The sequence below is a fragment of the Mytilus galloprovincialis genome, chromosome 3 (genome assembly GCF_965363235.1).
Source record: "Mytilus galloprovincialis chromosome 3, xbMytGall1.hap1.1, whole genome shotgun sequence".
NCBI lineage: Eukaryota > Metazoa > Mollusca > Bivalvia > Mytilida > Mytilidae > Mytilus > Mytilus galloprovincialis.
This window is the reverse complement of record NC_134840.1, coordinates 66,093,790-66,111,715: the sequence shown is the minus strand read 5'-3', so window position 1 is coordinate 66,111,715 and position 17,926 is coordinate 66,093,790. Positions and strand designations below refer to the sequence as shown.

Below are 17,926 nucleotides of genomic sequence, written 5' to 3'. Positions count from 1 at the left end.
CCTATTCTTGCTCATAATATAGTGTACATTCCTTAAGATTTACCTTGCACTAAATCACTTGGAAGTATGCTCTAACACTTGTTTATAAATGTCTGAATAATTTCTACCATCGTTCTTGGCCCCTTGAACCTTATCTATAATTGTCGGGTTGAATAAAAACAAAGGCAAAACCCATCAAAAAACTGAGCATGCATACATAATTCATATCGTGCCTAGGAATAGTGAAGTATATTAAATACCAGTTTCAAGTTTTGCTTATTATAAACAATTAATACTCGTTTTGATAATTTTTTATTGTTTACATTTGAAATTCATGTCAAAATTAATAAGGATGTTTGCTACTCAGTTACAAAATAACTAGCTTTTTAAAAGCATATGCATGTTATTAGTTGATAGGCAAAAATGGTTCTCTAAAGACTTTTCATACAGTTTACTTCATTAATGGTGAATTTTTTTTTCATTTACATTTCCTGACTCCATTTATTTTCAAACAATATATGCAAATTTGAAATAGTTTTACAATATTTTCTAGCCAAAACCAGGCCTAAATGCCACTGCTCCTTTAGGCTAAAACAAGATTTTGGAAGTTTGAAAGCTTATTCAAATATATTATTAACTTTATGCTGAAATACGAAATATTAATCACACATTTTGTACTAATATGTACGTTTTTCGATATCAGCCCTCGAAAATCCATATCAGCCCTTAAAAAGACCTTAACTCACTGTGATAAATATTTTTGATTTCTTTCTTCAAATATTTTTTTCTAATTTTTGTTGAAATTATTAAACATAATTTAATATATAATATGCTTTCTTTTTTTCTCCAGCTGGAAAATATGTGATAAATAGATTATTACATGTCATTTTCCTATTGGCACGGTTATCAGCCCATGCACGACACTTTGGATTGATATGGGAGTCTAAGGACGGTACCCCGGCAAATATGGAAAATGCCATGTAATTATCTATAAATATCTCACAGTTTATACGATATTCCATGACTTAAAAAAAAGAAGATGTGGTATGATTGCCATTGAGACAACTGTCCACAAGAGACCAAAATGACACAGACATTAATAACTATAGGTCACCGTACGGCCTTCAACAATGAGCAAGGCCCAAACCGCATAGTCAGCTATAAAAGGCCCGATAAGGCATTTTTTATCATGATTTCCTTGATAGAGGGGTGATGCGCATGCCCAAAAAAAGCTGTTAAACCAAAAGTTCCAAGTGGTGAAGTTGAAGTCATCCCTTCGTAAATTTTCAGACGCAATCTAAGAGTTGGTTGACCGTTATGGAATATCCGTTTCACAGAGAATAGCGGATATATTCCTAATGTCGAAACATTAAATACAAATCCTTTTCCCGAATGTGACCTACCGAATTAGACTTATTAATAACATGAGCGATACTACATGTGTCACATGTGGAGCAAGATCTGCTTACCCTTTCAAAGCATCTGAGTTCACCCAAGTTTTTGGTTGGGTTCTGTTGCTCAGTCTATAGTTTTCTATGTTTTGTATTACTATTGTTTGTCTTGGTCTTTTCAATTTTTAGTCATGGCGTTGCCAGTTTATTATCGACTCATGGGTTTGAATGTTCTTTAATTTGATATCTTTCTTCTCTTTTTTCCACTCTGGAGGTAGGTGGGGCGGCTTTCGATTGGCTAAGCGTGATGTATACTTTATATTCCCAGACACCATCCAACATCCTATACTCTATTTCCAGTTCAACAATATGTCGGTTGTTCATAGAGATAGTGTCTGCTCTCGTTTCACATATCCTCTTAGTTGCAGTTAAAATACATGCACTTCATCCTGGTCAACCCTTTCTGTAGATTGGATTTTGTAAATTTGTTCTATTCCTAAAATGCATGAAATATTTGTCATTGGACGAAAAGCAAACGCCAATTACTAATCAATATACTATGTATATGTAATATGTATACATTCGAGTTTTTGCATCTATAAATGCTAAAATTATTTTTCTATACCAGTTGCTTTTTAACCATCTACTGCTTAACCGCATGGCACTGAAACATTTACTCCAAAAGCTCAAATTGTACCTCACTAGGAGTAATAGTCAAGTTACGCCACTGCTTTTAAAAAATATGACAACTCACTTTTAATTTAGTTACTGCACATTCAATAGTACTTTTCAGATATATATTGCATGTGAGATGTATATCCATAAGACATCACAAAACATCGAATCGTGATTTTTTTTAAAGTATATCTATGATGCCCTCTTTTATATATACGTATTATGGCACGCGAAATGTATCACTTTATGTAAACATCCATAATCTGGTTATGCTAAATATATAAACAAGATAGTAGTCTTTTGACAATTCAAAAGAAAATTTGCCTAAATATTCATTCAGAATGGTTGTGACATTTTTCATAATTCATAATTTAATGTCCACAAAATAGCATTCTAGAGAGACAACTATCTTTTATTTTCTAAAAAAAGGCAGAGGGGCAGATGTAGATGGGCGGCTTTAAGTTGAATCCCTGCTGGTTTCGACAACAAGATGAAATTAAGAAAATCTCAGACATGTGTCTGTGAGGAAACCCGAAACATTATTCTTTATTATTTCAGACGCAACTAAACCAATGAAAAATTCATGGTTACGCGCGTGCATATCTCTTAGCAAGCACGCGCTGTGAAGGGGTGGGAAAAAGGATGACTCTATACATTGACAAAGTGACAAGTTTGTGAAAATTAAGATTTGAAATTAATCTATGTTATTTTTACGAACCTAGGGAGCAATCAGGATAATTAGAGCATTCACTGATGAATTCCACTTTTTATTTGAATAATTTTACCATGATACCCTTCTATGGACGTCGTTCACCTGCGCTAGGGAGATACTTCAATGAATACATGGACAATCATTACCCTACAAGGCTGTCGATAGACAGAGTACCATATCACTTCAACGTTTTATTTTCAAATTTGGTAGATAATTATCGCTGTAGGTGCACTTGAATGGGAAGTTGATGCCAACAATTGAAAATTAGAGTCTCGTCAGCATGAATTGACTTTAAATACACGAACAAAAGGAGGCGAATGGGAACAACTAAAGTTGAACTGTATTTATTTAATTTAATAGAATGCCAATTACTTTTCCCCGCTGGGGTCTTGACAATGATACCATATAATATTTCACTTAAAGATGGCTACAAAATATTGTTTATGGAGCTTTACCGTAAATATAAAATCGTTCTATAAGTAAATGAAAAACAAATTTCGTTTGCTTGTACGTACTTAATAAAGATCACGACTTAAACATTTCGGTTCTTATCTTGAATTTTGTTCTGTCCAAGATGTCTACCTTTGATCAAAGTTAGTCTTTGTGTTTTAATTGAGTCTGTCAATTTACATGTTGTTCCGAAAATTACTGTAAACAATTTCTTTCTTCAACGTGATATGAGAGCTCTATATAGTCATGAAAACCGAAACCGGTAATTTACAGAAGTGTCTCACAAAAGAACCAATTAGATATCGATAAAAGGATCATGTGATATATTAAGACACTCCCACCACACAATTATATTAATAATATAAAACATCTTTTTATTTAAAAGATTGCAATTGATAACTTAATTTATCTTGAACAAGATTCAGAGAAATTTTATATAGAAAAATCTTAGAATTTGTTGAAATGAAAATGATGTTCCCTGGAATGCCCATGAGGTAAGGAAATTTCATTGAGTTTTCATACAAAAATAAATTAGGACATTAAAGTATTTATAGTATATGATAAAGTTGTAGAGTTTTAAAATGTATTTTAATCAATAATTATTTTTTTAAAAGGGGATATAGATATGCATTTACAAAAAAAAGCCATTTAAAAAAAATATATAATGTTAAAAAAGGAAAATGAAATTAATAATAAAAAAATTGAGACACTTAGGATAAAAATTTTATTATCTTATTCAATTGTTATTTTTTTGTTATTTTTGTTATTGTTTTTTGTTATTTTTTTGATGATATGAATTGGACGAACTTTAATATGAAATAGAAATTTTGGTATTTACAAATATTTAAAGAATTAGAAAAAAAAGAAGGATTTACAGACAGAATGCATACATGTATGAGTCGACACAAAACGTAGGAATATATCTTAGAAGATACCCACAAACAAAAAGTGCATATGGTTTTAAAACAATTCTTTTGATTTAAACAATTAACAGTAATTTATAATTACATGTAATATTCGATTAGATAAAAGAAAGAAGGAAACGTTGCATAGACTTGCATTGTTTTAATATTTTGGAAATCATGAGGAAAAGTGAATAACAAATACAAATAACCTTTTTAAATTTAATATCAATGTAAGATATTATTGAAGGCCGTACGGTGACCTATAGTTGTAAATGTCTGTGTCATTTTGGTCTTTTGAGGATAGTTGTCTCATTGGCAATCATACCACATCTTCTTTTTTATAAGAACAAAAGTGTTATTTCTACATTTGGAGCTTTGCATCTTTTGTCTTTCGGTAATACTTTTGCATATATTATTTAGGCTAGCAATATAACATATGATATGATACATAAGTACATACTTGAAATCATACAAAAAAAAAACAGATTAGAAAAAGCAAAGGTGGCGAGAGCGTTGGAACGAGTCGTCACCTTTGCACAATAAAACAAAACAAATCAAAAATTAAAATTAAATGAAAATTAAATAAATAAATAAATTAATTTAAAATATTTGTTAAATACATAAATAAATTAATATACGTCCTCTTTGTGATGAATAATAAACCCTTTTATATAGTTCCGTGGAAATGATATTATCGGTAAAGACTAAATTGTTACTTATCCTCGTTTATTGAAATACTATGTTGCTTTCATTCATAAAAATCATAGTGCTCAAACCTTATTTATACGGCAAATCTCGTTTACAAAAAATGAAACGACTTTATGATGACACATAAAAGACAATCAATTTTTTTTTAAAACGATAAGTTTTAACATTTTGGCTTTTTTTATTGTCAACTTTGGAAGAGTATTTATTTGCCGGTGTTTCGCGCTTACCTTAGATAACACAAACTTCGCAACTGTCTTACTTCTCACCTCTTAAATGATTTAACCTACAATTTTCCATCTTCACGAATAATATAACGTGAAAAAAATATAATAGAAAAAGACTTGATCTTTTCAATGTATCCGCGTGAATATCGATGTGATTTCGCTTGCTTCTCAAGCATTTATTTATATTCCATTTATATTTTGATGCACATCCAGGCTCTATTTACGGATACATAGATTTCAGCAAGTCAACTGTAATGCAATTGTTTTGCTTTCTTATAGTTTCAACCTGTTGTAAAAGGACTGATGCATTCTATTTGCGTTACTAATAACTTAGCACAAAATGAATAGAATATCATCCTTTGTGGTGGCGTTTTTCCAGTCATCGCCATAACAGTGGCATACCTGAAGATTAATTGATTTTAATATGTTTTTACACACCTAGCTCATCGTTTAGTCCTTTTCAGAATTTTGAAGGTATTTGTTATTTTGTGATAGTTTCTAGCTGCGATGTAATTGAAGTAGCTGGTATTTGCTATACACAACGGCAATTGTAGCCGTCAACTGCGCTGCGTGCAACTTGTCATCCAGGTGAGCTCATAGAACAGACATCATTCAAACTCGAAACCCAATACCTGTTTCTACAAAACCAATTAAATTTCAATTCAACAAATAATGGAAGAATCTATTAAAATCGATATAAAATATATATTGATGTATAATGTTTATCATTTTATAAATATCAATTTTGTGTGAACTGCATAATCTTTATATACTGACGAACAAATTATGGTTAAATTAATGAAGGCAATCCAACAGGGATTTATTTTGGAATGAATTATCATGCGCAGTTTTTTTTAACAATCAACAATTTTAAAATGGGCCATAGATTAAATTTGTTTTAAAAAGAATGCCATGAAATTGTTTTAAAACTTTTGTCATAGTAACATTTAAGCACTGTCCGAGTGGAATAAATGTCATGGCCAATGTAAGTCATATTATTCAATTTTTATTGAGAATATTATAAATGAAAAACTTCCGTTATTTTGTAAAATATATATTATATAAAAAGGATTAATTCACAATCTAAAAGACGCCTTTAAAAAATTGAAGTAGCCATATATATAATTATTGCTCTAAACAAAAGTGAATATGTGAGCTACTGCTCACTAATGATACGCAGTCCGAAATATTGATAACTGAACATTTTCCCCCTTTTTCCCCTACGAAACTGTTTCATATAAAGAAATTGCCCAGACATGTATACATTGATTTTGATTGTATTTGTATAAAACAGTTTCGTAGGGAAAACACGGTCCAGTAATGATCAAGCTAATTGCAGTTCTTTTATGATAGACCAAGAGGACAAAGATATCTTTTAAGTTTTGGATTCTATTTCTGTTACTATTCTGTATGCGTTTTTCGCCGATTCCCGCCGTTTCATTTCCTTTGAGGAAAGAAACCGATCTTTTTGATTTTAATTACTATTGTACAATTTTATTTTACTGTCTATACGGCTTGTGTAGGGGAACGATCCGATTACGGGTTTAGGTATAGACTGGCAACGTTCATACTATAGTATTGGGTCTTTTTTTTTTTTTTTTATCTATAATAGTAAAATTTGTCAGCCGTCATCGGATTAAAACGAAAAATAAAAAAAAATCAACTTTATATATAGTTAATATAGGACAATGGTGCTGATTAAAAATTACACCACTCCAGACCCTTTTGTTTTCCCAATAATTAACAAGTTCCGTGTTTAATCCGATACCGATACCAATAGTATATTCACATGTTACCTATACCTTATATGTACGTTCTGCATCTGACAGGCGCACCACCAAACAGTGTATTTAGGATTTGCTTCATACACGGGTCATAATCAGTCAGGGACCAGCGATTTCACGGGTGTCTTCTAGTGACTAATTATAAAGACTTCCAGGGTTCATAATCAATTACTATCTTAACGTACAATAAAAATACTAAAATCTATAGATACGTTGTACTATTTTTTTTTAAATCAAATATAAATTTTTTTTAATGACGAATGACTTGTTAGAAAAATGGCTTCACATCTATAGGAATATCATATAGTTTAGTATCACGAGTTCGGAGTATACTCTGAAGTAACCGGTATTCATTAACTATAAGATCGAAAAAAAGGCCTTTCTATGATACTTCTATCAAATTATCCGCTTTTGTTTATAAAATGATAAATGGATGAATTGCTGTTTAACGTCCAGTGGCAAGTTGATTAAATATTTAGGACGAGAAACATGTTGATGTGATATTTAATAAGTTAATATAAGTTGAAACACAATACAAATATATGTCATAATGAATGTGAGGAGAAAGATTGACCAAAAGTTAGAATAATTTGTCTCGATAGGGTGTCATGCCTTCGCTCGGACTGTAACCTTGTGAAATAGCACGTTAAAATCTGACTCGGTGTGACGCTAAAGTAGAAATCAGGGTACATAATTTATATATATACTCCCCCTATACTTTTAGCCAAAATAAATGTAGAAAAAACCACACAGCACTACGCAAAGTAAAACTCAATTTAAAAGAAGTAAAACATAAAACTGTGATACTGTGAATTTCAAGAAAGAGTTAATGACTTTTAAAAACAGTCACTGTTATAAATGCTTTGAAAATTAGTCTTTCATCTTTGATTTAAATGTTACTTCAATATAGAATTCACAATAGGATGATTTGTGAGGAGGGTCGTGATATGGACGCAGTTTGAGTAGCCCTTGTCATAGCTCTTGCAATTGGTTTCGAGTCGGACGGCTTTTTATTTTGGTTTAACGAAGAAAAAAAAAATGTTTAAATACATTCAGGAAAGGTGACCAAGATGAGAGTATATAAGGGAGCATGACTTTCTTATCAAGTAGGACTCTTAACTTGTTTTCAGCAACATGAAGTGTTCATTGATTGGTTGTTATATTGTATTATTCTTTTGAAGATGTGTTTTAGTTTTCTGTAATTATCTAGCTGAATTAATTTTTCCATTGCTAATTTAATTTTCATTGTTGATTTTTACCGCCCACTTTTATTTTGTACTGCCAAAAATATATAACACAACCGCACCATTTTCAAGAATACTTAACCAAGGTAGGAATATCCTTAGTATAGTTTTTGCTGTCTAAATATTTTTTTTTTATGTTTTCTGTTCACTAATAAAAAGGAGAGACCAAAAGAAACAGAAATTAACAACCATACGACCTTCAACAATGAGAAAAGCCCATACTACATAGTTAGCTATAAAAGTCCCCGAAATGACAAATTCAAAATTATATAAACGAGAAAACTAACGGCCTAATTCATGTAGAAATGTATTTGATGGTAGGATCAAGATTTTGATTTTTTGTGGTCTGTTCATTTCATTCACTATTTATATAGAACATATTTAGGGTTTTGCGTGTTGTTCTCTCCACCATTGCTAACAATCAAAATAACATGAACTCTATAAAAAAGAATTTCAATTCATATTTGTGGATGTATAGTTTAATTTACTATTATACAATTTCTGTAGTTATCTGTAACAACTACATGGTATATATTTTCATATAAATTTAGCCTGTTAGAATTGAAAATTCAGGTTCCAAGAAAGTTTTAAGTAAAAGTGTGTATGAACGATCTTTTGGATGTACGGGAGGTATAAATACACCGCCACGTTTTTATTATTTGTACGAATCCGGGCATTATATCAGATGTCTTTTGTATATAGAGAAAATGTGTTAATCCTTCCAACATTGTTGTTTTAAGAATTTGTAAGTGGCCTTGCAAGGCAAACTTTCCTGCACTATCTGCAATATTTACCCGTAGATGTTCTCAATAAATAAGGCTGAATATTACATAAAAGGAATAACAGGAATTGCCAAAATACTACACAGTATAAAAACAAAAACAAAAATGAAAGAAACAGAAAAAGGCAAAAACAACACAAACATATTGTCCAGCTAATCTGACTTGATACAGACACAAAATGTGAAAATATTATAGATGCTTTTTGTAAATGTTTGTTTGTTTTGAGATTGTAAGACAGTGATAACTGCTGTAACCATATTTTGACTATTTTGCCAATCATGTATTTAGTTTTGATGTTATATTTGTTATTCTCATAGGATTTTGTCTAATGCTTAGTCCGTTTCTGTGTGTGCTACATTTTAATGTTGTGTCGTTGTTCTCCTCTTATATTTAATGCGTTTCCCTCAGTTTTAGTTTGTTACCCGATTGAAAAAATCATTTGATTTTGCCATTTGATTAGGGATTTCCGTTTTGAATTTTCCTCGGAGTTCAGTATTTTTGTGATTTTATTTTTTATACATGCTAAAGCTCACTCCCTCTCTTACCCCCATCTAGACCAAAAGTCGTAAAACTAAAACAAATAACAAAATTGCAGCTACAATCAATAAACCGCAGGTATGGAAGGAAATAAATTAAACCTGCATACCTGTGCGTGAAAAATGTGCTTGCTACTACATGAAACAAGCTGAAAGGTTGTTACAACGGTTAGTTGGATAATGTCACTCAAGAAAAATGAATGACTTTTCTGGATAATGTAGTATGAAGTATATATATAACAACACATTTTTTTTATTGATAGTGTAAGTGAAAAGTATTTGATTAAACCGTAGAAACAAAATTAATTTGATTTCAGCGGGGGATGCTCAAATCAGAAAATATTCAAATATTGCAACCTTATACTTAGTATAATAGTCCCAGCCTTGATATAACTGTTACAGATATTTACAAATGTACAATGTAGTAACCTCAATGAGGAGAGTCGCTTGAAAGTTATCAACAGAGAATTTGGAAGGGGTTTACAAAATAGAGAATAATAAGCACAAAGTGCCAAATAAGGGGCAAACAATAGAAGTGTTAAACTATAAGGAACAGAGAAAAATAAGCAAAATAGAGGGGGGGGGGGGGAAGAGAAAAATGGTCTAGAAAATTAATGAATAAAAAAAAACATCCAGACCCTTACAACAAGAATACGTATGAAGATATCAATAGAGCGATCAAAATCGAATGTCGAAAAAGTACAGACGATACACGGCCTTAAGAAAAAGGAAAGATAAAATAATACAGAAGAAGAAAGAACACAAATACCAAATTTTATTATTAATATCGAGTGTACTGTGAGACGATTTTATAAGAAAAATACTCAAATTGTTATATTATTATTTTTTTTTTCAATATATTTTGTAAACTGCGTATTTTTGTTATTTTTCTTATATTTCAAAGAGTAAAATTTAAAAGTTTATTTACAACATCACCTCTTTCATATTGTTGATGGGTTTCTGTTTTATTGCTGATGAATTCACCTAAACTTGATATTAGAATACTAAAACTGATAAAAGCAAAGCCATTCACCAATCGTGTATTCCTTTTGATTTCTCATTTTACAAATTTTATGCCAAAATCTGTTGCCTTCCTTATTACACTGTTCAATGGTAAAACCAAATCTCCCGGAGTGTTGCTTTATTTAACAAAACCTAACACTATACGAAGATAAAAACGCTAAACAGCAAGATGACGTTAAGAGAAAAATTGTTGTAATTACATTAAACTTTATGTCATTTTTATAACTCACAAACGTACTGAGAAATTGTGTTTGATAAATTCTCGATGAAACATTTTACATTGAAATGAAAATTCAATTTAGTAAACCATCTGTGACAGTGTGTATCATCGTCCGTTATATTGAACACCTCACCAGGGGTTCCGTAAATAAAAGGTAGCATTCACATTTTACTTTTCTCTGAACATCATTCTTTTCCACTTTTAATAAATTTATAAAACTATCAAAGAATGGATGTATTCGTTATTAGGTCTGTAGTTTATAAAAAGTATATAATATTTTATTTTTATTTTATATCTTTAAACATGATTAATTTATTTTTTATTTTTTAAAAGACCATACAACATATTTTCAAATGTGATGTAATAATATTAAAATTATTTTAAAAGCGATAATGATAAGCAGGAATTAAATTGAAACAAAGCTGCCGTTTGAAAAAAAATATTCAACAAGGACAGACAAACCTTTTACAAAAATTATGTTACAAGATATTTAAGTTTAATGACAATATTTTTTTTGGATTTCTAATACTGCATAAAATGGAGAAAAACATGTGTTAGACCAGCGGACTGATATCAGCTTGCACGGCTATTTCAATGGGGGAAACACCCCAATCTAATATGGGGTCTCGGAATGATACGTTAATAGCGCACCCGTTATCACAATGTTAACGCAAACGTTTTTGAATACTACGTTAAATTTTAACGGACGTCTCCGTTAAGTTAACTGGTCCGTTAGTTAACGGATGCTTCGTGAATAAGCTCCCAGAACCCATATCGAAAATGCTATATTAAATAACCTATAAATCTAGCAAGGTTTGCTTCAATATAGCAAACTATTATTCGTAATTAAAATATTCAGTAGAATTCAGTTTCGTATTGTTCTAGCTATTCAAAGTTTACGGCTTAACGGATGCCCCTTCTCTATGCTTTGTTTATGATATGACATAAGCTCTCTTGAGAAGATGATGGTGCTCGTTTTAAAAACGTTAACAACTAAATTGAATTCTATTGTCAACAATTATCTCAGTGAGAGTGCACCTTTCAACAGTAACAGTTTAAATGTTATTATATCCTAACTTATAAAGAAAATTAATCGCATAAACTGTATTTTGATCCATTAATTATTTATCAATTTCAAAAGTTGTATTTTCAATAGCCCCAAACAGCAAGATCGCACTGAATTTAACCACTTAACATTAAAACATCATTTGAAAATCTTTTTGCAATGGCATGAACTACCTCATTTCCGATAGCAGGAGACAACAATTAAAGATATTATCCGAACCAAATACGGACCTTTTTGTTATTATGTTACCTGAGCTAATCCGGTCGGAATGGCAAACTAATGTCAGTAAATAAAAAGATATTATAATCATTTAATTTCAACACACGCGATTGCTATCAACGGTCTTCCTTCTGCTTGCCAAAGTGAAATAATTACATGACTATTCGTATCCGGACTTCAAGCTAGGAAAAGCGCCCTCCTAATATTTCTATTTTCCGTTCAATTATTATCAAACTCATTATGTGTAATTTATCTTGATAGATTCTGCTACTTTGAAGGATTACATAAAATTTCTAGTCTTGTATTATTTCTTCATCAATGTTATATTGATTATTAACCATTATTGTTTGAAAATAGATTTAAATAGAAATATAATTACATTTAATTTTATTTGTTGCCGACTAGGTCTTACTTTTTAAGTGAAGCTATTTTCTTCTAACATGAACTTGTTTTTTGAAATTCTTTTCCTGTTGAATGGAATTATATTTTTATTTGAGCCTATCGTCGTATTGTTACAATTATTGAAGAAAGATAAGATTGCATGATTTAGAGGTATAATAGAATTTGAAAAATTTACAAAATATTTGTTTTTATGTTAAAACATTCAGTCCCTTTGTATGTGGTTTGTTTGTTGATAGGGTTTTTTATAGATTTTTTCAAACACGATACATTTTTTAATGGTGTTTATTAGTAAAGAGTGTAATATAAAAAATCTTCACAGAAGCTGCATTACTAATTTAAGAAAAAGAAACGACACAAGATTTTTTTTTTTTTTTTTTTTTTGAAAATAAAAAAACCGGCTTAAAACTTGAAATCAAAGTATAATCTTATAAAAAAAACATAGATTCTTTTTCTCTGGTATCATTGCCGATGTTGGTAGCCGGTTAGGCAAAGAAAAAAAAATACAAAAACACCCCTTTAATGAATAAATAACATTCTCTCAATTTGATTTCACGACTTAGTATAATAGGCATTTGACTCTGAAATAAAAAAAAAAATCTATAAAAAAAAGTCAGAGACTAGTGCTTTGGAATGTTTGAATCATGTGCACTCGCTTTGCAATTGAATATTTTCATTTAGTAGTTTAACAGATTTCAGATTTATTATATTTATTGTAAATTTGAGTTCGAACTGGGGTATCATTACTTCTGTTGACTATTATGTATTTGAAAATTACAGTAGCTTCATTAATAATAATAATAATAAGAATAATAATAACAATAATAATAATAATAATAATAATAATAATAATAATAATAATAATAATAATAATAATAATAATATTTATTTTAAAAATAATAAAAGATACGAGACCACAGTTTGAACATCAAATGCAGTTTCTTAATACTAGTATTTAACTTTATTTTTCCATGTTTCTTTTGGTGTTGAACTAACATTGTATTTGTTCATTGATTTTATATTGGTTACACTGAGTGCTGACTGATTGCACCATAGAGAGCCCTCTATCAATGATTATCAGATACTGAATAGTTATTCTTACAGTATAACTGTTAAATTGTCAATTCATGTTTTGATTGATTCCAATGGATTTGTATTTTGTATTTTCCAGTCGTTGTAGTAAGGCTAATCAACCTGTCACTGCTTTTTATTACCACAGACAATTTAACATCTGATGTCTGAAAATGTTTACAAAAACATTATGTATTACTAAATATATGTCGATGAAGTGCATTATTTGACCCATATTGCATGAAATATAATATGTAAAAGACGGTAAAGTCTTTAGTATGATTATTTTATACACATATATATATATATATATATATATATATGCATATTATTGTTTCAAAGTACAGTGACATTTAGTTTTATATATTAAATGTTACATTGTTAATATTTTAGAATTAATCTGTTTATTTTTTTAATTAGTTTTGCAGCCATTGAAATCCTTGAAGTATACACTATACATTACGACCAATCGTATGAACAATTCAATTTTGTAAATTTGTCCTATTGGTTCTTTTGAAATGGCTTTCTGTAACTATCAATCTGATTTAACTTTTATCAAGTACATGTTGGCATTTTTGAGAATTAAAACAAAATTTTACTATCATTTTTGTTCGCGGACTTTTTTTTAGTTATTATTAAAACATCAAAACATGAGCAAATCTTAAGTTGAATAAATTTTTGGATTATTTATATTGTGTTTTAAAGCAGTTCATACTGAAACTAATTTGGCCTTCTAAACCTTTTTACTTCGAGCGCCACAGATGAGATTTGTAGTCGAAACGCGCTTCTGGCGCTTAAAATTTAAAACCTGGTATCTTTCATGAGTTTATTATTAAAATGAATATGAATAACTCGACTATATATGCCCCCTCGCCTAAATATCCAGAAACCGATTCACTGATCACTAAATGATAAGCAAACTAAAAATCCACAGAACCCAGATTTATCAAAATCTTTATATATATCATTTTAGTTAAATTCGTCTTTCTCAAATTAAATATTGCTGGAATTTTATTTAGCTAATGTTGGTCAGTAGTTTTAAACTTCGACACCAGTTAATCATCTCTCAAGCACCAAGTTCCAAGATTTTCGATGATAATCTCCAACAGCTAATACATTTTTAAAAACAATTTGTAATGAAGCAGCTTGTCGAACGAAATTATAATATAAACAAAATTAACAAAAAAACATATATTATTTCAACTTTTTATCTTATAAAACTTCCTTTGCCAATCATATGTTTTGTTTTAAGTGCATTCTGTCTAGGAATTTCGTCAACAGTATAACAAATGTACGGCTTACAGTGTTATGTATTTCATTCAACAAATTGTTAATATATTTATATTAAATATGGACTTTATTTTACAGTGGGCCTCCACTCTGCGATGATAATTCAAGACTACCAACTGAATATAACAGATCTTTACAGACCAATTGCATTCCGACATCTATGCCTGCAATTCGAAATCCAATCCCTAAACCACGAGAAAGTATGCATACGCTCGGAAATCCTGACATACGATCTAGTTTAACTAGTGTTTCCCTCAGAGCAATGGCAGCACCGTATATGTCACCATTCCCAAATATACCTCTTCCTACCGGATCTTCTTCTAGTACGGCATCCTTACCATCTACAGTCCTTCAGTATCCAACTGCATTGTATCCATTTCAAAATACAGCATCAAACGAACTAAAGCAACTGACACTTGCCCAATATCACAATTTCGCAACTCCGCCTGGCTTTCCAACAGATTTGTCCAAAGTGAAATCTCCATTTATTAACAGAAATTATTTAGAGTTGGCTATGTTGGTATGCAATACATTTCGGGGAAAGTTGTTTCCGTGTCCACATTGTCGATACGTCACAGACCGAAGAAACAATTTGAAGAGACATATATCAACTATGCACCAGGCTTGTGAAAAAGTTTTAGAATGCTGTGGTGTCAACTTTACGACAAAAGCATCATTAAGAGAACATATAATGATCTTCCATCACAACGGGTATTCATGTGCGTTTTGCGGACGACGTTTTTGTCGAAAAGCGTTGTTGAAAAGGCATTTATCTGTACACAGTGGTCAAAAAGACTACTCTTGCCCGCACTGTGATTATGCAACAAGTCACAAAAGTAATCTGGAAAGGCACAAGCGCATTCATGAACGTCTCCGAGGCGATGACGAGGATGGTGAAAATAGTCAATCTTATATTGATGTTGAGCACATTAATGACAATTTATCGGAATCGGAAGACAATGATAACACCCGAAAGACCCCTGAACCCCTTTCCCTCACAAAAGATGATATAATTGATGAACATTCGACTCGAGGACCACGAGCTGATTTCCACCAGAGGGTTACAACTAACATTCGTGAAGATTGCATTGATGTAAACATTTAATCTTGCAGAACAATTGAAATATTTTTATGGGAGTTGGAAATTCAATAATTCTGAATGAAGACATTTTAGGCTGTTTGTGATATAATTTATTCTCACATATGAATAGTACCCGACAAGTTACATTGCATGAATGTTAAAGCATGTGTTGAAATATTTGATATATTATTATTTCTTTTAAAATTAGAATGACATATAATTTTAATGACAATACAAGTTGCACAGTGTTGTTTGTGCTCTGTTAAATGAATATTTAATTTATTGTTTTTATTACACAATTACTATTGTTGTATGTTTTATTGGTGAAATAAAGATTTTAGACGTCTTCTTTAGTCTTGTCTCTTATAGTTACTTATGGTGATAGTGTTTGTCTGCTTTCCCTCTAAAAACAAACATGAGACATGTGCATTATATGTTGGTATCAGGTATCTATCACATCTATTTAAAGATGAAGCGTTGCTTGAATCCAACGTGCATTTTCCAGTCTGACTGAATTGACACCCGTGGAGTGATTAGGTAACAGTCTAGCATTAGCAACGTCATTCTACAAAGCTAGTTTTGCTGAAATATTTTCATCAAAACTATTAATTTCTGTTTTATCATTCATAGATCTGAAACCAATAGAAAAGAGGATATGATGTATTTGTTTACAAATCTACTTGAAAACAAAAACAAATGGAAAGAAACAAAATTTTTTGCCGTTCTCCATATCAAAGCCACACCAATGCACCAAACAAGTAGCAAACGTTAGTTTGAACACGAAAACAATAACATGGAAAAAAAATCTAAGCAAAAAAACTTACCAAACATCCTAAATCTAAAAAATCAGAAAAATACAAACATCTAGACAACCACGGGACACATGACAATTTTGTTTCATGACTTTACTGAAACTATAAATATACAGATAGATCAGATTATGCGACTGAACTACATAGTTTATCGTAATGAGATTAAGATCTTACGATTGCTTGTATTCACGTCATTTGGAGTCGTGGATCGTTGCCTCATTGACAATCAAACCACACCTCTTTCTTTTTTCAAAGATAATTAAATATACATTTATCACCACAATGATGCTGCTAGGGAACATAAAACGGACAGTCCCTTGAAATCAAAATCTCAAACACATCTAACGAATTGAAAACAACTGTGATATTCCTGACTAAATACAGACACAGCTATACTGTATCTGACATATTATGAAATTTTTTTCCTTCTATTTTGTGTTCTGTTTGTTTGATTTTCGATTTTGCTTGTCTTGTATGGTTATAAACATAACAAAAGTGTTATTTGATTGCCAACTGTCATCAAGATACCAGGACGATGATGTACACATATAAAAATGCATTGTACGTCCTTCGACAATAAGAAAAACTCATACCATGCATATAGTAAGCTACAAAAGGTCCCACCATGCCAAAATGTAAAACAAAACAATAGATAAAACCAAAGGCCTGATTTATGCTAATAATATCAACCAAAAAAAAAATAAATAAATAATTATCAACCAACAACAACAACTATTCATCCAAAAACGACAACCGCGGAATTAAAGGCATCTGGATAGGGACCGGAACATAAAGCCGTGGTTAAAAAAAATTGAGCACTCAAAAACTATGAAAGTGGTAACACCAAAATATATGAAAAAAATATATCCCGAGTCAATAAATAATAAATTTACAAAAACTAAAAAGCACTACCAGTCTAAGAGTACTCGCAACTTCTGTCAGCTAGTTCAAAAGACATTCCAACTATGGAATAAACTATGTTTTCCAAGTATAAAATGTCAATCAGTATACATCCAATCCATTAAGTGTAAAAAAAAAAGATTTAAACTGTCAGAGAAAGAAATAGTTATGTGCAATTCCAAAATATAAATTACGTTAAAAATACATTATCCCCGGCTTAGTATATACCTAGGATTTTGATTGGTTAACGCACGTCTTTACAAAACCCATAGCCCCTGGGTGTTGCTAACCCATATCCCCGGACGTTGCTAACCATTATCCCGGGGAACTTCACGCAAGTTTTCCTTAGTTCCATGATTGCTCCTTGTGAAATATTGAATTCTGTAGATTATCCATGATGTTTGTAATTAAATATTTAATTCATTTACGATTTTGTTCTATTATGCCGATCATTT

At 30.8% G+C, this 17,926-nt stretch overlaps 1 protein-coding gene across 1 annotated transcript; it reads left to right on the top strand.

Moving 5' to 3' along the window:
• Positions 1 to 14,766: 14,766 nt before the first annotated feature.
• LOC143066763 (uncharacterized) lies at positions 14,767 to 15,783 on the top strand. Its single transcript, XM_076239574.1, has one exon. It carries the CDS (start codon positions 14,839 to 14,841, stop codon positions 15,781 to 15,783), a length of 945 nt encoding a protein of 314 aa, XP_076095689.1. The 5' UTR covers positions 14,767 to 14,838.
• The last annotated feature ends 2,143 nt before the right edge of the window (positions 15,784 to 17,926 follow it).

What these genes read in the sequence shown, in the direction of transcription:
- LOC143066763 (XM_076239574.1), top strand. Translation starts at nt 14,839, where the DNA reads ATGCCTGCAATTCGAAATCCAATCCCTAAACCACGAGAAAGTATGCAT.